Source organism: Tiliqua scincoides, chromosome 1 (assembly GCF_035046505.1).
Source record: "Tiliqua scincoides isolate rTilSci1 chromosome 1, rTilSci1.hap2, whole genome shotgun sequence".
Lineage (NCBI taxonomy): Eukaryota > Metazoa > Chordata > Lepidosauria > Squamata > Scincidae > Tiliqua > Tiliqua scincoides.
Genome location: NC_089821.1, coordinates 199,306,174 through 199,330,566, shown reverse-complemented (window position 1 = coordinate 199,330,566; position 24,393 = coordinate 199,306,174). Strand labels below are relative to the sequence as shown.

The 24,393-nt window shown below is 40.4% G+C and overlaps 1 protein-coding gene across 2 annotated transcripts; it reads left to right on the top strand.

The window, feature by feature from the left end:
* Nucleotides 1-1,481: 1,481 nt before the first annotated feature.
* On the top strand, nucleotides 1,482-21,642 carry GOPC (golgi associated PDZ and coiled-coil motif containing). 2 transcript variants are annotated; one of them, XM_066613663.1, is made up of 9 exons: nucleotides 1,482-1,852; nucleotides 7,411-7,575; nucleotides 8,436-8,459; nucleotides 11,789-11,964; nucleotides 12,289-12,454; nucleotides 13,277-13,372; nucleotides 15,426-15,590; nucleotides 16,203-16,383; nucleotides 17,909-21,642. In XM_066613663.1, exons 1-9 carry the CDS (start codon nucleotides 1,547-1,549, stop codon nucleotides 18,019-18,021), a joined length of 1,392 nt encoding a protein of 463 aa, XP_066469760.1. In that variant the 5' UTR covers nucleotides 1,482-1,546; the 3' UTR covers nucleotides 18,022-21,642. The 2 variants fall into 2 exon arrangements, with proteins under 2 accessions (XP_066469760.1, XP_066469770.1); XM_066613673.1 differs by lacking the exon at nucleotides 8,436-8,459 and having other exon boundaries at nucleotides 1,483-1,852.
* Nucleotides 21,643-24,393: the final 2,751 nt, after the last annotated feature.

Here is a 24,393-nt window from a genome sequence, read left to right as displayed (position 1 = left end):
CAGCTTCCTCATGAGGAGGCCATGGTGTAGGCTCCCACATGAGGAAGCTGCTTGAACCATTCACTAAAGAGGCTATGTCATGTCTCCAAAACTAGACATGATAGGGCAAAACAGATGCCATTTTTGGAATCAGCACCCCAAATATACCCAGGAATTGGTGTAATGTTTAAGGAAACAAAATGTGTGTTGGCCTGTGTTATTATTACCACAGTTTAACATTTAGGGTCACTTATATGCTAAATGCTGTACAGAAATTATGCAGGCTGTGTCCAAAAGTGTTTACTATTTAAGATTGTCTCTACACTGCAGCCAAGGGAATAGGAAACATAAAAACATCCCTGCTGGATCAGGCCCAGGGCCCATCTATCCAGCTTCCTGTATCTCATTGCAACCCAGCAGGGAGCAAACAAGACCACAAGATACTTGCATCTTGCTGCCACTCCCCTGCATCAGGCATTCTATTTACTCTGGCATCCCCCAACAAAGACACCAGACTGCACTTGAGTTTAACTTTGGCCACTTTATTAAACACAAGAGACCAATTTTTAACTCATGAAACCTACTGGACACACTTTCCCCCTTGCCAGTTTGGGGAAGGTGAAAAAAGCTTCCACCCGTGACTAATTTGGATGACAGAAAAAAATTCCTACCTGCTAATCTCAGACTGTACAGTACCCATCATGGCTGGTAACCTGTGATAGACCTTTCCTCCAGAAATGTGTCCAGTTCCTTCTTAAAGGCATCCAGGCAAGATGCCATCACTACATCCTGTGGCAGGGAGTTCCACAGACTAACTACATGCTGGATAAAGAAATATTTTCTTTTGTCTGTCCTAACTCTCCCAACACTCATTTTCAGCAGATGTCCCCTGGTACTGGTGTTGTCTGAGAGGGAAAAGAGCATCTCTCTAACCACTCTGCAGAAGCCCTGTAACTGCAATTATGCTCTTGTATATTACAGCGTCCTTCCAGAAAGCCCCATTGGATGCATGAGAATGGTGCGTGAAGAGGCTGCATCCCTGAGCATCACTGGAAGGGATTCAGAGTCCCAGTCTACAGGCTACAGCCGTACACACTTTCCTGGGAGTAAGCCCCACTGATCACAATGGGGCTTACTCCTGAGTAGACATGCCCGGGCTTGGGCTCTGAGGCTGCCTTCCCGGGAGCCTCAGTGAACACAGCGAGACTTCTGAGCAGGCATGCCTGGGATTGTGCTGTCAACGTGACCGCTCAGGCACCTTCCGTCCGAGTACCGCGCAAGGGCGCCCCCGCTGGCAGAGCCTAGGAACGAGCCGCAGCTGTTCCGATCGATGCGTTCCGGGAGCGGCCCACCCAGCCTGGCCTCCGTTGTGGCAGGCAGAACGAGCCGCTCGCCGATCTCCCGATCGGGACTTTCCTCGCAGCGTGTGACAGAGGATAATGAGCCTTCGCTGAGTGCCGACTGCGCATGCGCCTCGGGGACGGGCTCGGTGTCGCCGCTCCCACCCCGGTGTCGCCAGCGCCGCGCGCTGAGGGTGTCCTGTGGGCGCCCGGTGGAAGCGGCCGCCATGTCTGGCGCGGGCTCGGGCTCGGGCTCCTGCGGGGGCTCGGGCGCCGCCGGGGCCTGTGGCGGGGCGGTGGCGGCCTCGTCCTCGCCCGGCGGCGGGGGGCTGTCGATGTTCCGCTGGCTGGAGGTGCTGGAGAAGGAATTCGACAAGGCCTTCGTGGACGTGGACCTGCTGCTGGGCGAGATCGACCCCGACCAGGCCGACATCACTTACGAGGGCAGGCAGAAGATGACCAGCCTCAGCTCCTGCTTCGCCCAGCTCTGCCACAAGGCCCAGACAGTCTCCCAGATCAGCCACAAGCTGGAGGTGGGTGGCTGCGGGAGGAGCCCCCTGACTGACCGCGCTGGGCTCGCTTCCGAGGGGGCGGCCTGGCGCTGGCCCTCGGGCTGCACTCCAGCCACGCCTTCCCGGAAGCAGCCCAATGATGGTGAGGGGACTTGCCTCTGAGGAGACGTGCCCAGGATGGGGCTCTCAGGCTGCAGTCCTGTCCGCACTTTCCTGGGAGTAAGCCCCACAGACTAGAATGGGACTTGCCCCAGAGTAGACTTGCATAGGATGGGGCTGTGGGCCCCTGTGGGGTGGGGTGATTTTAGGCTGATTGGGGGGTTGGTGTATGTAGTACGACCCTAAGGCCCCACCCCACCCCCACCTGGGTTGAGGTGATACCAGAAAGCCAGTCGTGACAATCTCCTTCAGTTTCTCATCTCTAAAATGGGCATAAATAATGAATGGTGTTTCTCAGGTAGGTGAAGGCTTATCAGTTAATGATGAGGCATCATGCAGTGGTTCTCAAACTTTTCAGCATGAGGAGCCACTTAAAAAAAATTTCTATTTATCAGCTGCTCAGACCTGTGTGGCAATAATGGTGAGTGAGCAGCAGTACTCCCCACACGTAGCAGGGGATGCACATAGCCTCATCCACCTTGTCAGTTTCACAAACCACCAAAAATTGGGTTGTGACCCCACTGGTGGGCCACAGACCCACAGTTTGGGAATTGCTGAGAGATGGGAGTGGTTTCTGAAAGTGCTCTTCAGCTTTTTCACACAATGACCCCAATAAATAAGCCAGGATGATGTAGTGGTTTGGGAGGTGGACTTAGATCTGGAAAATGCAGGTTCAAATCCCTGCTCAGTCATGAAGCTTCCTGGTTGACCATGGGCTAGTGTCTCTCTCTCTCTCTCTCTCTGCCTCACCTACCTTACAGGGTTGTTCTGAGGACAAAAGGAGGGAACTGTGTACACCATCCTGAGCTACTTGGAGGGAGGGTGGGATAAAAATGTGAAAAAGGAAAAAAAAGTATGAGACTGGGGACCCACAGCCAAATGTGCCTGTTCCCCACCCCATCTTAACTTATCTCTTGTGTCTTCACAACAACCGTCAGGTAGCAGCCTGAGCAAGGTGGGCCTTAGGAGCTGCAGGGTAAGACAGCAAGAAGAGGCTGTGCAGGAATTATATGAAGAGCTCAGTTTTGATAAGGCAGTATCATTATTGGATTGGATTCAAATCCTCTCTTGCACAGACTTTGAAAGGTTGCCATGACCTGCCAAATGAGTCTTCGCAACCTGTTGCAACTTGTGGGGTCACAACCCACAGGCTGAAGGACACTGCTCTGTGAGATACTGAGGGAATACTGTGGATTAAGCAAATCTAAACATCCAGTGTGGTGGTACAACTAAAGTGTTGAACTGGGGAATCCTGAGTGCTAATGCATAATTAAACTTACTGGGTTACCTTGGACCAGGTGTAATCCCTCTGCCCAACCTGTTTCACATTACTGTTATTAGGACATCATGGAGGACAAGCTCATTGATGCTTCATGAGTATCCTAAAGGAAGGATGGGGCTATAAGTTGTAGCATCCCACAATTACTGGATGATAATATAATAGATAAAAGAAGAAAGGAGGGGGGAATCTTAGATGCGAGGAAGCAGTATCTTCTCCCACCAATCCAGCTGTGTTGTGCCACTTTATGATAGCTGGAGTACTTACTGGCTAAATGTAATCCTTTATGCAAACAAACTGACCTGAGAAGTCACTTTTCTGTAATAAAGTTCAGAGACTTTACAGTAAAATCATATAAGATAAAGACAAATATAAAACCAATTTAACAGTAAAAATGAAACTAGCAAACAGTAACCATAGAAGACTTTACTCCAGCAGCAGTTTGTCACACACCAGACACCTGTTGAAACTTTAGAAGTTTATAAGATACAGCAAAAGGCATATCATATGGAGGTCATATGAACTTCTAAGATATGGAGGTTTCACTTCTCAAATTTCACCACTAAAAAGTCCCTGTTCTATTTCATACCAACAACTCTTCCATAAAAAGTGGGACACAAATCAGAGCTCCTGCTGAAGATCTTAGTATGTGACAGTTAGATAGGCCTTTATGTATATATTGGTCAGAGTAAAGGTGAGAAACATGATGTGAGAAAGAAAAGTAACCAATGACACATAGTATAGTTGGTTCTTGTTATCTGCTATTTAGTTTCCTGGAAAACCTAGTGGATAGCAAATTAGCAGATACGGAATCATTGAGCCTATGGGGAAAATGGAGTTAGATTCTAGGGGATGCTGTTCATCATACACTCCATGAACTTTATGAACCTGAATCTTAACTTGAAGTCTGTGGGGATGGGTGATAGAAAGGGCTCATCAATGTCTCCAACATCTGATGTTTCCTCCTCTGTGCTGGATGTCCCTTGAGGTATTGAAGTTTGTGGAGTCCTTGAGATGGTGCCCAAGATGGTGGGGCAAGTCTGGAAGCAGACACAGATGTGTCTGATGATTCTCCATGGGCCAGTACCAGTGCACATTTGATAAGGAAAATTGACTTAATCCAGGCAACTTTTAGTTTGCACTGAAACAGTATTCGAGGACAATGAGAACAGAGTTGCAGTTAATGAGAGGTAGGTGGCAATTCTACCATTCAAGGATAAGCAAATTTGCAGATAGCGAATTTGCGTTACCTGATTTCAAAATAATTGTGTTTGGTTTTATGAAGAGGTTTGGAGATTTCATATTAAACACATTTTGGTTGTATATAGGTAATTAATAGTGCAAGAATGCTTATGGAAGGCTATTTTCCTGCTCCACAAAGCAGCCCCTTTTGTTGCTAGAAGACCATTCCTAAGGGTTGGGAAATCTTTGGGTTTCATTTCTATATTACTATACACTTTAAAAAGTGTATCATAATGATCCTTACAGTCACAGAGGCCTTCTCAAGGTAAGGGAATGTTTATTCCTTTACCTTGGAGCTGCATTGCCCTTATCTTAGTGCTAGGAAATTTGTTAGGATTCTACCTTCAGTCTTGTTAAACAGTTGTAAGAAATAAGCCAGTTTCTTAGCATTTGATTTCTTGCCCTATACTGTATTTAGGCAGTGTATTTGTCCAAGGCACCGCGTATAAAATGTGCAGCTGGAGAAATGCCTCCCCTAAATTATACAGCCTCCGAAGACTAATCAACATAAAAGAAAGCAGTTATAATAAATTATAGCACATTGCCATTATTTAGACTGTAGTTGTCCTTGTGATGAAAACTGAGACACAAAATATTTTACACTTTACTATTCCTAGTGTACGTTCTTAATTTTTTCCATTACTGCTTAAAAAAGAATCAAAATCTGCAATAACAAAGTAAATGTTGGTATATACCGTGTTTCCCCCAAAATAAGACACTGTCTTATATTTTTTTTGGCTCCAAAAAACTCACTAGGTCTTATTTCCTAGTAGGTAGGTCTTATTTTTTTTTTTTAATGTACAACAATCCACAGTCATTCATGTACAAAAATATACCATACAAAAATATCCCCTCAACACCCAGGAGAATGCCTGTCTACTCAGAAGTCAGTCCCTTTATAGTTAATGGGACTTACTCCCTGGATAGTGTGGAGAGGGTGTCCCCTAAGTGCCCAGGAAGATCCCTGCCTGCCTGTCTACTCAGAATTCAGTCCCTTTATAGTTAATGGGACTTACTCCCTGGAAAGTGTGGAGAGCCTCAGAGCCTGGTAGGTAGGGTTGCCTCATTTGCTGCTTCTTGCCTCAGCTCCTCCACAGAGTCCTCTGCCCAAGGCAGCACAGCAGGCGCTTTCGAGGTGGTGTGCGTGGGAGTACAGCGTTCCTGGTCACATTGTCCATCCGCTCCCCCACCCCCCATTCTGGCCCTGATCACAACTAAGTCATATTTTCGGGGTAGGTCTTATATTTCAGCAATTCTCAAAAAAACACTAGGTCTTATTTTTGGGTAGGTCTTATTTTCGGAGAAACACGGTACTTCCAAGGCCTCTCCAAAAGCATAGTAAGATATTGGGTGAGCCACCACAATTTATGTCTGACATAGTAGTTGGCAACCTTCAGTCTCGAAAGACTATGGTATCGCGCTCTGAAAGGTGGTTCTGGAACAGCGTCTAGTGTGGCTGAAAAGGCCGATTCGGGAGTGACAATCCCTTCCACACTGGGAGCAAGTGCAGTCTGTCCCTGGCCTGTCTCCCTGGCTATGGGCCTTCCTTCTTTGCCTCTTAGCCTCAGACTGTTGGCCAAGTGTCTCTTCAAACTGGGAAAGGTCATGTTGCACAGCCTGCCTCCAAGCGGGCCGCTCAGAGGCCAGGGTTTCCCACTTGTTGAGGTCCACTCCTAAGGCCTTCAGATCCCTCTTGCAGATGTCCTTGTATCACAGCTGTGGTCTACCTGTGTCTGACATGATAGTAGGAATAAGTAAGCAAGGAAATTTGTATGAATCTTGGCTCTATAAAGAACATTTTTTAGAAAAAAATGTTATAAGCAACAAATTGCAATATGAGCTCTAAAGATGTGGACCTGATCAAATGTTGGTTATGCCTCTAAAGTTCCCCTGAATTTTTGAGGCTTATTAGATATTTGGAAAGACAGCATCAAACATTCTGATGTTAGGCACTTCACATTGAAGGAGGCAAAGCTGAATTCCTGGTTAGAGTTGGTCTTTGAAGCGGATTATGAAAAGGTGTAACTACTGTATTCTCAGGATTTCTTCTACTGCTCCATCAGATAGAATATGATTTTGCAGACTTGTTTGGAACTTAAACATAAGCATTCTTTTTCTCTTCCACTTACTGTTGCTTTCTGTAAGTTCCTGCTGCTGCTATTTCTGATTGACAACTTCAAACATTTCCATATACAGGTTGAGCTTCATTATTCCTTCTGTTCCCAGAACACAAGCTGATGGCAAAAATTGAACTATAGCAAATCAATTTAAAAAACAAAGTGCCTTTGCTCTGTGGTTTAAAAACAGCCTTGCTAAATTTTGTGATGTTAAGATACAGTCATTAAGAGGACAATCTGACAATCTCTCCAGGCGCTTAGAAAGGATTATCTTTCTTTCAGGTGTTCAGGGAGAAGGGAGAGGGTTGCTTGGAGAGAGAATGATTGATGGATTGTCAGCTGGTTGTCCCCTCTCTAACTATTGTAAAGGATGCTTTCCTTTAACTTAAAGGGTCCTTCTCATCATGTTGAGATAAAAATCTCTACTACAGTAAGAACAGCATTTTAAAGGAGTGCATTTTTCCCCTTCTCCAGGGATTCCTTCTCATCTGCAGTGGCCATTCATTTTGAGTCAAATCTGTGTATAAAAATCCGTGTATAACAGGCTTGGACCTGTACTAGCATGACATGGTGGGTCTTCCATGTTCTCTGAATTTTAGTGTACATAACAAAATCAGTTACATGGAATAGTTGTTTCTTAACATTTGAGAATTCCCTGTTGTATTGTCATTTTTGGAATCGGTACCCCAAATTCATATCAATCCACCATAAAGTTATGGGGAAAACTTTTCTGACCCTCAATTTTGTAGGCCTGTGTAATTGAACTACAATGTTTCTTCCAGGCGCAGCTGGTGGATCTGAAATCTGAACTGACAGAAACACGGGCTGAAAAAGCAGTATTAGAAAAAGAGGTGCATGATCAACTATTGCAATTGCATGCCATTCAACTTCAGCTTCATGCTAAAACAGGGCAGAATGTTGACTCAGGGGCAATAAAGGCAAAATTGGTGAGTACTGTATTTATTGTTAAAGATAAGATGCATATTTCTAAAGAATTGTTATTCCAATCACCTTTGTATATATGCTTGTTCATTCTTAGGTTGAGTTCTCAATCATTCCATTCTAACTCTAAAACACAAAATGATTCATATATATTTCTTCTAGTGTGTTGATTGTGAAAAAAACAAGTAGCTGGGAACATAGAAAGGAGTTTTGAAATGTTGAATGAGCGTGCCAAGTGAACATCTTAAGAATGTGCTATTTCAAGAGAGCTGCAATTGATATTAATATAACAAAATAATGGTTTGGATATAACTAGGCATATAAAACTTGATTACGGTTTGAAATAAAAATCTCAGGTTGTATCAAAAGACAGTTGGTCGTGACTAAAGCTGCTATCCTGTGTATACTTTCCTGGGCATTGAACACAACTTACTGATTATTATTATTATTATTTTTGAGCAAACCTACATAGAATTTTGGTATAAGTCACATTGAAATTGATGGGATTTGTTCCAAGTACTGTAAAAAAAAGTTTTTTTGTGAGAAAAAAATTACATTGAAACACCATACAAAAGACAGAAACAAACAAAACAACAACAGAAAAAGAATAAGATGCATGTTTTTTTAAAGAAGTTTTTTCCTTATACTGTGCAAAAAGTTGCATTACTAGACCAAGGTGGAAACATAAGTCTAGAGCCCCTTGGAACTATATTAGTCACCACTAACTTACTGATTTCAGGGGGGCTTCATCATGACTATCATTCTTAGGAAATTGTATTCAATCAGTTAATATGTGGCCTTTCTCTATAAATTTGGTATTTTTGCCACTATTTCTAATTATGAAACTTTTTTCTTCTATCTGAAGTCTGTCCCTTCTGTGGAAGATATGGTGAGTTTGCTGGCTGCATTAATCTGTGTTTAAGTTAAAAGCAGTGCTTTAGTTTTGTGCAGAATTCATTGACCTCAGCATTTAGTGCCAGTGGATCTTAGCTAGATTCTTCACTCTTTGATTTCTTAGCCAAGTATGTCTGCTCATTGTTTCTCTTAAGAGTCTTTGTTCTTTTTTGCCCAAACATGCATGTTTGTTTCACTGCTATCAATGATTGCTATGACTAACTCAAGAGTTTTGAACTGAGAATTGGAACAGAATTTAAACTTCATAGGTTATTAAAAATTGACAATGGTCACAATTCGGAGATCCAGGCTACTAAGTGTGTGATGTACTTTGAACATTGTTATGTTTCTTGAGCAGCATCTCTCAAGTCTGCAAAAGTGAACTGCTTTTGAATTCCAGGAGTTTCAAAAGTATTTTGTTATATACCATGGTAGTCAGTTGCTCAAAAACACCAAGGTCCTGCAAGGTGCAACCAAGTTTAAAATAGCTGTGTGTTAAGCATTGTGTTTCTTTTCAGTTTATTATGTACAGTCCTGTAGTATCTTACACAGCTTTTCTTTTTAGCTGTTCTTCATGGCTTGCATGCATTACATCAGTTGCATAATGATTTGTTTTTGTTCTGGCTGCCTTGATAGTTGTGGAAAAATTCTGCTCTATAGTAGATACTAATTTCATTTTTTCAAGTACAGTAGTTTATTCAGTAAATGTTGAACAAAAACCAACAAAAATATTTGGTATCTGCTTTTTAGATCTTACTATAAAGATTACTACCACTTATTAGTAAGTAATAGCAAGAAATTGAATTTGGTGAGCATCAATTGACTCTACTTTAAAAATCTTCCATGTGGTGGAGATTTCCCTCTGTATTTCCATGGATCAGGAAAATATCCATTCTTCCTATTTTTCACCTTCTACTGATCAAGCACTGGGTGGTCTCCACTTTGTCCATTATAGAGAGGAGATCAAATACATTCTTTGTTAACTTTCTATCAAATTGTAAATAGTATAGAAAATCTCTTTTCATCCTTTGTCTCTCCTTGTCTTTTTTCTGAATTAAAAAGTCTCAATTCCTTAAACCTTTCTTTGTAACTTTTTCTTCAAGGTTGGAAAGGTTTACTGCAATCTTGGAACAATATTTGATATTTTTTTGTGTATTTGAGGGTGGGAGGAGTTATTTGCTTTTTAAAAATTTTTTAAACTAATTAGCATATTAAAAACAAAGTTTTAAAAATTCACTCATATTTTGAAAGTACATGCACAATATTAGTTATCTGGTTACTTGTTAAGACTTTGTTCCTCTTTTATTTATTGTATAATTAATAATAATGTTGGTCATAGTACAGTCATCCTGCATTTTATGTGAGAGTTATATTCCGAAGTTGATGTGTAAAGCCAAAATCACTTATACAGTAGTCCATCCATCAGATTCAACAAATGCAGACGATCCCTTTAAGAATTAAAAGCAAAGTACAAAAAATACATGGGAACTGAAGGAACAGCAGCTCTGTTCTCTCATTTGGGGGTGCCCAAGCAATGTGGGCCAACTCTATATTATCCAGAATTAGCTGCTAGGTCATTAGAATACTTTTACATGATTATAACCTGAATCTAGCTAATTCTTTCTAAGCAGGTACCTTGCCAGACTTCTCATACCAATTGCCTTGTGAGGTAGATATATATAAAAAATAAAGGCAGTTAGGGTGGTGAAATGTTATTTGTGGGCTTGTAAACTTTTGTTTTTGCAACTTTTGTAAATGTTATAACCTAGAGGTTCCCAAACTGGTGGGTTGTGACCCACCTGCCTGGGAAGCACTGGCCTATGACCCTTAAAGGGCAGGGAGGGGGAAGGCAGTAACATGATCCCCAGGATTGTGCCACTGCTGGGAAAGAAGAGGGGAATTTTTACTTACCAGCTGGTCATGTAGGCCTCTGGGGGGGTGGGGTGCAGGGAGCCCTGCGGAGCCCTCCACAGGGCTCCCAAGCCTGCAATTCACTAAGAATAGCGACTGGAACTCACTTCCAGTTTTCAATTGTGAAATCAGAAATGGTTTCCAATCACAGTTCTTAGTGAATCAGAGGCTTAGGGAGCCCTGCAAAAGGTTCTGCAGAAGTCCCTACACCCCCACCCCCACCCAGAGGCTGGTGCAACCTGCTGATAATAAAAACAAAAAAAAAACACCCTCTGTCCTAGCAGCAGCATGATCCTGGAGATCACATCACTGCTGAGCCCCACCCCTGCAAAGACTCAAGTGGTTCCCTCCTTCCACTGAGGTTTTTGGGAACCACTGATATAACATAATCTGATGAAGTAGAAAAGTTAGCATAAAATAGGGCAGATCTACAGTTGTGTGCCATGGCCCTTTCTCCTATTAAAGTTCAGGATGGGTTGATTAAAGAAAACAAACCTGATTTAATCATAATTTTCCATTTATTAGTTTTGCTAAATAAAAGTACACACTAAATTGGTTACTGTAACCATAAATATACTTAATATTTCTTCATTCTGACAATCAGGTCTTGCTTTGTTGGACTGTTTACTTTTGTCACATTTTACTTTCCTTAATCCAGCTAAGGGATATCTTCAAAATATTCCCAGATAGAGAGTCTCTTATGAACTACATCCATGACAGGTTTTTGAAGGCAGATGCTGGTTGGAATCAACACAAGAATGTGGTGGTGCTTTCCATGTCTGTTTCTGTTTTCCTCTCTCCCTTGTCTGTTGCCACACCTGCTGTGCTCTGTGTAGCATCCAGTGTCCACCATGTAGTTACTGGGCAGATCAGAGGTTTTTTTGTGTGTTTTAATGAAATGGAAGTTAAATGTTCATTGTCTTTCATGTATATAGTTAAATATTTATAATTGAGTACTGGCACTGAACCAGTTGCAGAGATCGGGTAGTTGGGCAGAAAATGGAAGTAAAACATCACCAACATAGGTCAACAGAAGATGGCTAGTTCCTGGCCATACAAGCTATACAGTGTAGATGGCTAGTTCCTGGTCATACAAGCTATAGTGTACATGCATGCACTATTAATGGTTGAAAAACACATTTTCATAGCTCTCATGTTATAGGAAAACAACTTTTAAAAAAAGTTATACATTCCTTTTTAAGGGATTATATTTTTGAATTGTTCAGATTTCATTTTAGACCAGATTATTTTTTTTGGAAAAAATAAAATAGTTGACATTTATTTAAAAAGTTAAAATCCTGTTTAAAAATATGATTCCCCATTCTGGAGAAAGCAAAGATTTGTTGATATGCTTGTTTTCATATAGAATGTTTCTCTTGTGATTTAAAATAACTAGAGTCTTTAATTTGATAGGAACGAGAACTTGAAGCCAACAAGAAAGAAAAGGTGAAAGAAGCTCAACTTGAAGCTGAGGTGAAACTGCTTAGGAAGGAAAATGAGGCACTTCGTCGACACATAGCAGTGCTGCAGGCTGAAGTATATGGGGCACGCCTCGCAGCTAAATACTTAGATAAAGAACTAGCTGGAAGGTGTGTAAACATTCAATTACTCCCAGTGGAATTCTAATTTAGAATTTTATAGGAATTAGGCATGCAGAGCATTTCTGCAGACTATATTGAGGGTATAATATAATAGTTCCTCTTTATATGCTTCTTGTCTGCTCTAAAAAGTGCCAGGACAGAGAGCGGATGAGGACTGCAATTGACAAGAGATGGGACATGTTGTATACAATTTGACTATGCATGGGCACATGACTTTAATCATGTGATCTCCTGTTTCATAGGCTTGAGAACCTGTGGGATTGAGAAGGCAAAACCAGGTTTATATATGTTATATTCCTTCTACCTATGCAGGGTTCAGCAAATTCAGTTGTTGGGTAGAGATATGAAAGGACCTGCTCATGATAAACTCTGGAACCAACTAGAAGCTGAAATTCACCTGCACCGGCACAAAACTGTGATCAGGGCCTGTCGTGGCCGTAATGACCTAAAGCGACCAATGCAAGCACCCCCAGGACATGTATGTCTCCTGAACTTAGAGGTTGTCAGCATTTGGGGATTGTACTTTTGAGAGTTGTGTTTGTATTTATAGCTTTGTTTCCATTTAAGAGTTGATGTTGTTTTGGCTCTTTGCAATTTAAGCAAAAATGTGTCTGAAAAGGAAATTGCCTTAAATTGCATTCATTTTGAAAAACATTACCGTAAAGCCTACATTTTTTTCTCTTTGACCCCAACCTTGCACAGCATACCAAGACTAAAAGTTGGCAGTTGTTGTTACCTGCATGGTGTTTTTCAGTGACAACTGTTGAGACTGTGTAAACATTTGGAACCTTGACAAGGATAGTGATATTCTGAATTGGAGTGTGGGTTAAAGGGATTTGAATCTTGACTAGTAACTTGGGAACGTTTACGAATACTGAAAGGCACGAAACAAAGCACCTGAATTTACTTCTTACTTGTCTGACAGTTCACGAGTCTGTCCGTCTCTTCAGAATAAGTCACTTTCAGCATCAACCTCAATTTGTAGATAAAACAACTTTTTTAGGCACCATACTTTCAATTTTTTTAGTATTAATATGTACACAAATCCCCAATTATTTCTCAAATTATCACTCTCCTGTTTTTATTTTATTTTATTTTCTTTCCACCTTTCCAAGTGTCTTGATATTTTCTTAAACAGTTAAGAAATGTATTTTCAGACATTTTCAGATCCTTTATAAAGTAAGGCAGGAGAAAAGTTCTCTTTGGGCAGGTATTGTAGTCAGTTTTTGTTGCTGTTATGTAATTCTCCTGAAAACCCTGAGAAAGCATTTTGATAGTTTGTTGGTTGTTTTTAAACTAGGATCCAGATTCCTTAAAGAAGAGTCAAGGTGTTGGTCCAATCAGAAAAGTTCTCTTGGTTAAAGAAGATCATGAAGGACTGGGCATTTCAATTACAGTAATATACATTTGAATTTTTCTTCTTTTGGTTATTATGAGTCAGAGTCATGAGAACCAACTTCCATGAACTTCCATGGAACAGAGTCATGAGAACCAAAGCTTCCATGAAAGCTTTGTTTTCACTCATAAAACAAAGCTTTCCATCCTCCTCCTTCGCACTGTGCTTTCCTCTCCCTCTGCAAAGTTACAGGATTGGGGATCAAAATGAGCATGGGAGGAGGGCTGCCACAGGAAGGAGAAATTAGCAAAAATTGGGACCTCCCCCCCATTGTGTAAATAGAAGTGCTTTCTGCTTGCACAGTGATAGTTTTGGATACAAGCCAGGATGCTTTCACAAAAAAAAGAAAATTATTATATATTTTGTGTTTCATCTTTCCTTTTTAATACCCATTGAAAAGTTAACATAGAAATATCATATGAAGAACTGAATCCCTTTTATTGTACTTCTGTGAATATTTCACTATAAACACACTACAAGCTACACTATGTATAAAATACAATGAAATGTAATTAGTTATCCCCCATTATGTAAGCAATTATAAGATATTGCTGTAACAAGGTGTATGAATTCATATCTTTAAATTCAGTATACGCACATGTTTTTACTTAAATGAGATTTCCACTTGCAAAGCACTGTCAGAAACTCATGCTTGAGAAGAAACAAGAGGGGAAAGGGTAGTTTTTTTTTACCATGGGACGCAGGTGGTTTCCCCAGTTCTAGCACCATTCCTGAGTTGCTGCTATGTGCTGTGTCCCTCATGCAGCTGGGGCCTCCTCTTCCTACCCCCCTCTCTCCTTGGAGTGGTACATCTGCTCACCTGCTCATCTATGCATGTGTGTGTGCCACATGGGTGAGGAAAGGAGGAGGGGTGGCTTGGTGTCAGCAGCAGGAGGCTGACAAGGGAAGGCTTGCCTGGGCTGCTTCTGTTTCAGAGTGCAGTCTCTTGTGTCACTTATGTAGCCAGGCCCCCCTTGTATCTTCTCAAGCACCAGAGTGAGTTCCCACCATACACAGCATATAAACCTGTAGCACCTCATGTGAAGTGTTATTACTATGGGCACCATGCCCCTAAATGTATACCTCTTGCTAATGGCAGTGGAGTGAAGAAAGTGAGAAGGCCATTAAGTGTTGCGCAAAAGGTGTATATCATAAGGTTGGAACAAGGTGACTGTTTGGAGGATATCTGTCTCAGCATGAACTTGTCTTCATTGACAGTCAGAACAAACTGCAGTGAGATAAAGCAGACAGTACAATCAAGGCGTGTAACACCATCACAGGAATCAACGTTAGTGCAGATGGGGAGGCTTCTTACACTTTTGATAACCATGCTCATGCTTACCCTTTAAGTCTTATTGTAGTAAAGGCTATTCCTTTGTTTTAAGATTTGAAGAAGGTGGCAGTGGAAGGAGGACATGGAATGGCCATGGAAGGACTGTGGATCAGGGGCTGCCAAATTGCAGCCCAAGGTGTACCAGAATAATTATTCCTGGCATGGCGATTGCAAAGCCTTACCATTCTACCTTGCAGCCAGCAGTTTTTGCATCAATCCTTGCGCCAGGGAGCTGCTTCCCAGGAAATTGCCCCAGAAGGATCTGCGCCTCGATTTCCTGGGAAGCAGCTCCCCATTGTGAGAATTGGCAACAGTTGGGCATGAAAACGGCTGGCTACATGGTGTGAATGCTAAGGTGCTGCGCTCAGCATAATTATTCCAGCTTTCTGGATCTGGGCCATGGGCTGAAGTTTGGAGGCCCATGATTTGAGTCAATTTTGGGGGTGAATTTTTGAACCCAAGAACAATTAGAATTTATAACATGGAATTATATGGAAAAAACATTTTTAGTACATGCGTTTTTGCCTTTCAAACTGTTTTGTGGAATGCATTAAGCTCATAAGGGATGTGTATTTTATTGTCATGTTTGTTGTTAGAAAGCAGTTAGCTAAAATTCAACATTTTTGAACCTTCAGCTGGTAAAGAAAACATGCAGTTTTAGGCTATAGAATTTTTTTGAAGTTGCTGAAACCTCTGATGTGCTAAACCTTGTTGTGCTAGGGTGGAAAGGAACATGGTGTGCCTATCCTCATCTCTGAAATTCACCCGGGTCAACCTGCTGATAGATGTGGAGGTCTGCATGTTGGAGATGCTATTCTAACAGTAAATGGAGTTAATTTGAGAGATGCCAAGCACAAAGAAGCTGTCACGATTCTTTCCCAACAGGTAACTTATGTTAATGGTGCATCTGATAACTTTTGCTTTATCAATGGCGTATGCACTGCATCCTGCAGTGGGGAAGGGCAGATACAGAGATCCCCTTAAGGTAAGGGAACATTTGTTCCTTTATCTTTGGGCTACATTGCAGCTTCATCAGCACTCAAAAGTTTGTTAGGGTTGGGCTGTCAGTGGCATAATGCCTCTAAACATGGAAGTTTCATATGGTTTTTGCTGAAAAGCAGTGTATAAATATTCTAAACAATAATAATATAGCCATCATATAATCATTGCTAAACATATTCCCTCTCTGAACCTGTGTTTGTTGACTCCTTGAATAGAATAATACTTTATAATACTTCATTGTGAAAAGCAAAGGCCTGGGAGCAAAGTTATGTAACATAGTACCCACAGTACAATCTGCTAAAACACTAAATACACAGGACTAAAACCAGCAATTTGACAAGGTTAATATTTATAACACTCCTTTTTTATATTATTCACACTGAGTGCAAACTCTGTTTAGAATGATCATATACCACTATTTATGTGTCTGCTTTCAAATGAATGTTATAAAAATTAACACTAATTTCCCAATCTTATCCTCATTCTTTGTTCTAGAGAGGAGAAATTGAGTTTGAAGTTGTGTATGTTGCTCCCGAAGTAGACTCAGATGATGAAAATGTAGAATATGAGGATGAGAGTGGACATCGTTATCGTTTGTATCTTGATGAATTGGAGGAAGGTGGAAATTCTGCTTCTTGTAGAAAAGACGGAAGTGGAGATGTCAAACCATTGCAAGGTAAAGTCTTTTTAAAAAGAAATTAAGAGAAAATTCAAGTAATATGCTTCTGCATAATTTTGTAAATTTAATAGCATTTATTGCACTCATTTCATACTTCTGTTTAGCAAATGTTATCTTAAAAATGTGTCTTACATCTCTGTCCCCAGATTTTATTTTCTGGCTTACTAGATGCCCAATCCTTAAAATGGGATGGGCCATCATTTGCACTACCTGAGAATTACCAAATCCAGGGTTAGGTTACATCTCTTCTTGGCAAATACAGCAGTCCAGGTGCTAAGGGTTAGGATGACAGTCATACATTTTCTTTTCATTTTACATAATATTGCCACATTTGCCTACGTTTCAGTAATACAGATTCTGAATTACTTAGTACTGAATTACTTATTACTGAATTCAGTAATACAGGATGTGAATTTGAAGTCAGCGTATTTCTCAGATGGTGCAGATCTCTCTTTGTGTTGCATGTTGGCAGTAGACATTTTTGTATTCATTTGTGAATGTTATGGTTTTTGTGACATGATTCAAGATGGCTGATGTTCATCTCAGCATGAAGACTGATACAACACAATTCTCAAAATCTAACTGTTGAATTTCCTCTTGCAGCAAAGGAGAGCTTCTGGCTGTTGCATAGGAGCTTCTTGTGCTTTTGTAACAGTGGGATTCTCTGATTTGTGCAAGACTGCACTCAGAGCTTCTGCACCATTTGGAAAGTCTTGCCACCTCACTGGCATAGCCACTCACAGTAGCAAAGCAGTTTTAGGAATTAGGGACAAGTCAGTAGGAAGAGGGGATCATTAAATCCCTCCAAAAGCACATGTATAGTCATGTCCCTATATCCACAGGGATTCTGTTCCAGAATCCTGGCAGATACGTGAATCCACAGATATGGGGGATTCCCTCTGGAGGCAAGGAGTGTTGTGCTACCTTTGCCTCTGGAAGGTCATTTGAGCCCGGCAGAGGCTGTGCACATCCACCCTGTCCTCCACCGAGCTCAGAATGGCAAGAAATAGGAAAAACGCTACTTCCTGTTTCTCTATGAGAATGGCTTCCCCAGGCCTCCCTATGCCATATAAGGCATTAGAAATGTCACTTGCAGTTTTCACGGAGAAACCAGAAGTAACTTTTTTTGCTACTTTTCGTCATTCTGAGTCCGGCAGAGGCTGTAGGAGGATGCATGCGGCATCCGCCAGGCTCAGAGGACCCTCTGAAGGCGAGGGGAGAACACCTCCCATCAACAGCATGGTGGGCCCTCCCGCATCTGCAGATAAGTGAATCTGTGGATATGGGATCCGCAGATACGGGGGCCCCGTATTTAGGGAATGATTATGTTTGGTCAATTTTGCTCCCGCCTGTTCTTGCTCCATTTCCTCCTATTTTTCTGTATCTACATAGCTCTTTAGAAACTTAGTGTGATTACTATATGAGAAGGCAGAGTTTTCTCTTTGCCAGAAGAAAATGTGTTTGATATTCGTACGTATTAGAATGGTGTAACCTGTTTAACTTTTTCCCCCTTCATTTGCAGTGTATGATAAGAAAGCAACTATTGATGGTCATGAAAATGGAGACCTAGGAAATTCAACTGAAAGTGAAGAGACTGTACCTAAATTAGCCCAGTCTGCTGAGAGCTTAGCCTAAAAAAATCCCCAACTCTCCAATCATCAATCAGTTTTACAAGACAGGTTGTGCAGACTGTTCCACATTCTAAATGCCACAGAAAGTTATAAAGGACTTTTAAAAAGTAAAGAGAAGTTGTGTTACTATTTACTGGAAAAACAAACAAAAAAACTGTTAGGTTGGTTACCTCAGGGCTTATGAGCAAAGTGAAATGTGTAAATCTCCCATTTTTTCCCTAAGAAACTGCATGTAAGTGAATTTCCCATGAAATTATAAGCACCAAAGCATGTTGATTCCAAAGGTTTTTCTTAAATTCAACTTGGTTTTGTTTGTGATAAGACATAAAATGATGCAAAAAAGTTAATGTATTTGTTTCTCTGACAATTAGCAAAAGAAGAAAATTGGCATTCTTTTGGTAGTGAAATAGCCTTCAACTGTAGTACATAAAGGGGAACACAAATTTCTGCTTACATTTTCCTGGTTTGCCTATTGCATTTTGCAAAAAGATGAACAGCAAAAGTAATTTCAGATTTTCACGGTATGCAAAACTAAGTTTTGCTTTTAAAACATACATAGGTGCAACACATTAGCGGTTAAATATTTATTAAGACGTTTAATCTCTGAATTGGATCTCAGTGATCTGTTTATTTATGAAATGTTTTCAACAGTTTTTAATAACGTGCAAATGCACACAATCACACACCCTCCCTGCCCCCAACAACTGTTTCTTGCCAATCAGTGCTGGATTTGAAATATTCTCCAAACGTATTAAGACAGAATAACTGTACTGTCATTTTAAAATTTAAAATAAGTGTTAAGTTGGGCCTGTTGGAATTATGTCAGCCCTTGAGTGTTGTATGTTTGCTTTAGTTGGTATCATTAGTTGGCTACCATTCTATTTAAATTGGATCAGATTCAGACAGCTGCTCTTCCTGCTGCACAGTATGTTTTACAGTTACTGCACAGTGCCATCTGGTGTGTCTGAAGGGGGGAGCATTGCACAGTACACTTGGGGTTCTACTGTCATTTTGGTAAACTGCAAAATGTGGTGTTTTTTTTTAGTGTGGTAACACGGGTTCATAATAGATTGGACCTCTTCAGACAGACCAAATTTGCGTGTCCCGTCTACTGCAAAGTATGGTAACTGCAAAGGGTGGAACTATCCATCTGAATGCATTCTTAATTGTATACTTCTTGAAATGTTCTTCTGAGAATGACTATGTGATGTGCAAACTTATGGTTGCTTTTATTAAAATTCTCTGTAAGAGCAGCAGATTCCCATGAGTCTTTTAACATGGCAGGATATGAGTTAAGAGGGTCATGTGAATTGGGAGGTGAGTACATCCTGTGTTTTGGTGGGACTTGGAACTATGCAGGATCAGGCACCAAATTTGTTGCAGTTTAACAGCCCTGGTACGTTACAAAACATACATTTTTATTTTTAAAAAATTAATCCAAAATGTTGCATAATGGATGTACACCTGAAGATCCAAGACGTTTTTAGAATACATAGATGTTAAGAGCAATTGTCTTGGCAAGGTTTTTGTACGTACTATTGTGTGGGTATAGATATGTCTATCCATCTATCTATATGTACATAGATAGATAGATAACAAATGTAATTAGAACACACACTCTCTATACAGTTTTACCAAACAGTAAAAACCATGTAATAGCTTTTATTATTATAAGATAAAGCATGAAAGGCCTGCTATCCATTCAGTGTTCCACAGGCCATTAAACTTTAATGTGTAAAGATGTATTTTGAGAGTGAAGATAATGTCAAATGACAGCTTTGTAAGTGTTTTTTCTATAGAATGTACATAAATGGAGAAAAGAGTCAAATCCCTTTAGAGTAATGTCGGTTAACCTAATGTTTAATGTTAAAAACTTCATGTTGTAGAACACAGTTACACTTGTCTCTCCTAGGTGCACTATATATAAATATATATATGTTTATAGAGAGATCTTTAAAATGTAAATACTTTATGCAAAGGTTTTGCTATTTATAAATTCTTTAATTGTTGCTCATAAAGTAATTTTGTGTGTCATTCCACTCTTTTGCTCACAGAACTGTATTTCATTTGCAGTAAGTTTTTATAGCTGCTCTTTTAGTACTATCAAAGTAATCTTAACCATAATACAGTCTCCCAGCAAAGCCCAATATTTGAAGAAGGCAATTCAGAAAGAACATATTGGCCAGTACCAGTGACTGTGTCGTTGCTTATCATCTGATGATGTTTAACAATGAATTATGTTGGGGGGGGTCTGTCTTTGCAAAAATATTGCTGTGTAATGTTCTGTCAAAGTTTTTTAATGTTGCAAGAAGCCTAAAGTCCTTCCTGTATGTTAGGCCTTGATAATAGGGACCAACATGAAATCATTTGTGAGAAAAGGTGGTCTCTGTGTGACAGTTGCATAGGAGCTCGGTTCTTTTGGGTAGCTCATTGTTTGTTTCAGTGGGACAAAAGAAGTTGCCTGATAAACTTCCTTTTTAAGAATGAAACCTCTCCATTGTCCCTCCATTTGGCATTATTTCTTAGGGTACTGCATTTTAATTTATCTAAAAGGTGTCTTTCCTCCACTCCAGTATTAAAGAGATTCTACACATGGGTTATATGTGAGAGAACAAATCACTTTCTTATGTCAAGTCCCAGAAACACTTCTCTCCCTTAATATGCTTTGGTTCAACCAGAAATGCAGAAGTCACTTCTACACACCATAGTGCTTACAGAGCTACACTGTTTTCACAGTCAGGTTCCTTTTGGAATGGACATTTGGATGAACTTGTTTATTTGGTTGGAGTACTTGGTTCTCCATGTAATGGTATCTCTGTAAGCAAGTGTTTTGGGGTAGAATTAGTAATGACAAATAGCAGCAAAGAGAATCAGCATTGACAAATAGCAATGCTCCAAAATGCCCCATACCATAGGTTGTCTATCCATACCTTGGGAAGCCTTCAGCTTTTGAAATTTTGTGCTTCTTAATGGCTCTGCTACTTGATAAAGCCATGTGGAATTGCCATATACACTTGCCAGGTTGGTAATGGTACCACGTAGGGCTTTTGAGACATACTCAGTAAAAACTGTTATCTGTTGTCAATAACTAATGCATCTCCTACTGTTTCTAAGTGTTGATTGAGTTAGAATTGACAGGCTTCAAGGAATTTAGTATGTATTCTTACTTTCAACATTATGTAGTTTCTTCCAAAACAGTCTTATAGTTTGCATTTTCAGAATAAAGCACTGTGTTTTTTTCAGTAACCATCTAAACTGTGAAATTCTTTGCAATTTTTAATGATGGCAGAAGCTAAATGCTAAGGGAGACCACTACAACATTGAAAAACTAGATTGCACCTGCTTGATGGCAAGTACTGAATCTTGAAGAACTATGAGCCCAAATCTGGAGTTGGCATTTTATTTACCAGAAGTGCATTTTCTTGAGTGAAATTGTGTTTCATCCAAAACAATTTGTCACAGATATTCTAATAGACATGTACATTCTGCAGAATCCAGATCTTTGTTGTATAATCTTCTATTTTATGTTGTTCCCAGTCCTACAGGACACCTAATGTTTTTGCAACAGCTTACTTATGCTACATTTTATATTTTTATTAGTCTGTAAATAAAGATGGTCGCATCATGGGTTTGAACCGTTTAATTTACAGCAAATGTTCCAAAGTTGTTATTGTTTAGTTCATACAGTACTGTATTTCACAATTTGGAGAATGTTCAACTTATAATGTTTGAGTTAGAGCCAAAAATCTCCATGACTAATTCCATGTGCCCAATGAAGATCTGGGCTTTTGTTTCTTGAACCATTAACCTTCCCGTGCAAATTTCTTTGAATGCAAAAAATGTCTGAAAAGCAGTTCTTGATATGGCATGGGAATGTGCCTTTCTAGAGGAAGAAGATGATTCTACTGGGTATGCCCAAGCTGTTGAATGTTCCTGAGTAGTTCTTTGGATCTAAGCCCTAGGTTACTGGTGTGAAACTGTAAATTTAATATCACTTATTTTGGTGGAGATATTCAATGGCCTCTGGGTGGCATCTCAATGCTGTCAACTGGGGTGGACGACTGATGGCCTGCAGGCCAGATTAAAATCTGGTCAGGCTACTGTAGATCTGATCAAAATGAGGTCCATAAAAGATTTATGTTGAGCCCACAGTGTTTAATAAGGCAGACTTCAGAGGAGACTGGATAAGATACCAGTTGCTTTTATAAGTGTGCGTAGGGGACATGAGGGCATTGAAGGCTGGGTGGCATGGGGCAGTGATGGCGGTGGGTTCAGTGGCAACAATGTCCCCCAAATCCAAATTCCCTTAGTGGCCTTGATTCACTTGGGCACACATGGACTTGTGACTGCTGTGAAGCTGACTCAGGCCCGAGTAGACCTGGCAGCCCTGCACAGATTTACAAATATTCCTTACCCTGAGAAGGCCTTTGATTTAGGTTTAGGTTTATATTTTCTGGAGAGTATATACTGGGGAAAAATAAACATCCTTTGGAGTCTAGTAGCTGTCTACTTGGTTTAAAAGTGCCTTAATAAATTATATATATATTGCTGCTAAGTTTCATTGCAAAGATGTAACTAACAGAATAGTGTTATGAAACTATTTTAGACAAAGAACAAAAATATCTATGCTGTCTTATCAATTTTATTTGCAACTTCCTATTTGTTATACTCCCAATAATGAAAAATCTGGATCTTTTATGTGTTTGTCAGAAGAGGGCAGCAAATTCCTATATTGGGGTCACTGCACATGTCGCAGATTTCTTTCAGGGAAGACACTTGTGCGGAGACCTTGCTAGCCTGTTAGATCCTTAAAAAGTGACAAGGGGCAAGTCTGAAGTGGCAACTGAAGGAGCCATAATCAGACATGGAGTGCAGTTTTTCTGTTACTTAGCAGTCACTAACTATGGACTTTTAAGACTAAGTCTTATTTGAAGTACATGCAGGTAAGAGATGGTCCTATTAGTTGCCCTGTGCCCCTGAAACTAGCCCTACAAATGCAAATGGTTCAATAACCAGTCATAACACTGATTAAAGCCAGTTTCTGTAGACTGGTGAGGTATGGGGAAGGGTGAACGATGAATTTCGCATCTTTGTGCTTTATGGTTTGTCTCAAACTTTGAGATATAACTGGCTTGAATAAAAACTCATCAATGTATCTAGATTATAAATCACTGTACCTTTAGGCTGAAAATTATTTTCCAAATCAAATGCAAAACAAATTTGATTTTCTTAGGGTTTTATGGCAACAAAAGTGTTGAAGTATAACCATATTAGATTTCCAAATTCTGTCAATCTATAAAATATGCTATGCATAACTGGATGCATTTTGGTGTTTCCTTGATGACCCTATAAGTAGACCTGATTGCAAGCTGAAGCAGTATACAGGTATCTAGCATTTCTTATGCTATCAAATTAGTTTGTGTATTTTCTATTTCCAGCACAATATGACTTTGTATGTGTACCCCAGGGTTGTCCAACAGCAGCCCACGGGCTGCGTGTGGCCCCAAGGCCCTTTTATGACTGCTTTGGCAAGCTCAGAATGCAGAAGTTATTGGCAGTTATGTCATCATGTCACCACCAATTATTTCCAGGGTGGCCCAGCTGGGGTCATGCAAAGGTCATGCACCCCCTCCCCTGGCTGCTGAAAGTTGGAATGCCCTGATGTACACAATGTAGTAATAATCTCTGTTGATATTGTTGCCTTGTTCATACTTTGCAAAATTACCCATGAGACCAGATGGTGGCACCTAAGGATGAAATAATAATAATACAGGTATTTATATGCCACCTTTCTTGGTCGTCAGATTTCTCCTCAGACTTTAATTCAAGGCGGTTTACGTAGGCAGGCAATACTAAATCCCAATAGGGATTTTTACAATTGAAGAAGGTTCTTTCTTTCAAGAACCACATTTCAGATGGATCTTTAATGATCTGGTATCACATCCTGGCCTCCATTTTCCTCCCACACAGGCTGACAGCGGCCAAACAGCAGGTGGAATAACTTGGCTAGGCTTGTCAGCTTCTTCAAGGTCTCGCCATTCACAGTGCCAGTGGCCTCGAACTGGCGACCTTCGGATGTTATCTTCAGGCAAACGTTATCTTCTCTACCGTCTAGACCAGACCTCCTGCCCAGAAAGACTTAGCCATAAATATCAAGAAAAGCTGCCTTAAGGAAGAGCAGCTTATTATATTAGCATGTGTATCTCATTTTCTAGGTCTGTCTTCCAACAGGAATCAGGAGAGCAATTTTTTCCCCTGAAATTCTAATGTTAAATTGTAATTTCTAAACGATCTTGACAAGTTCTGTAGTACTATCCCTCTTTTTTTTTAGGTGAAGTGATCATCACCAACTATAAAATTTGTGAACTCACTACCC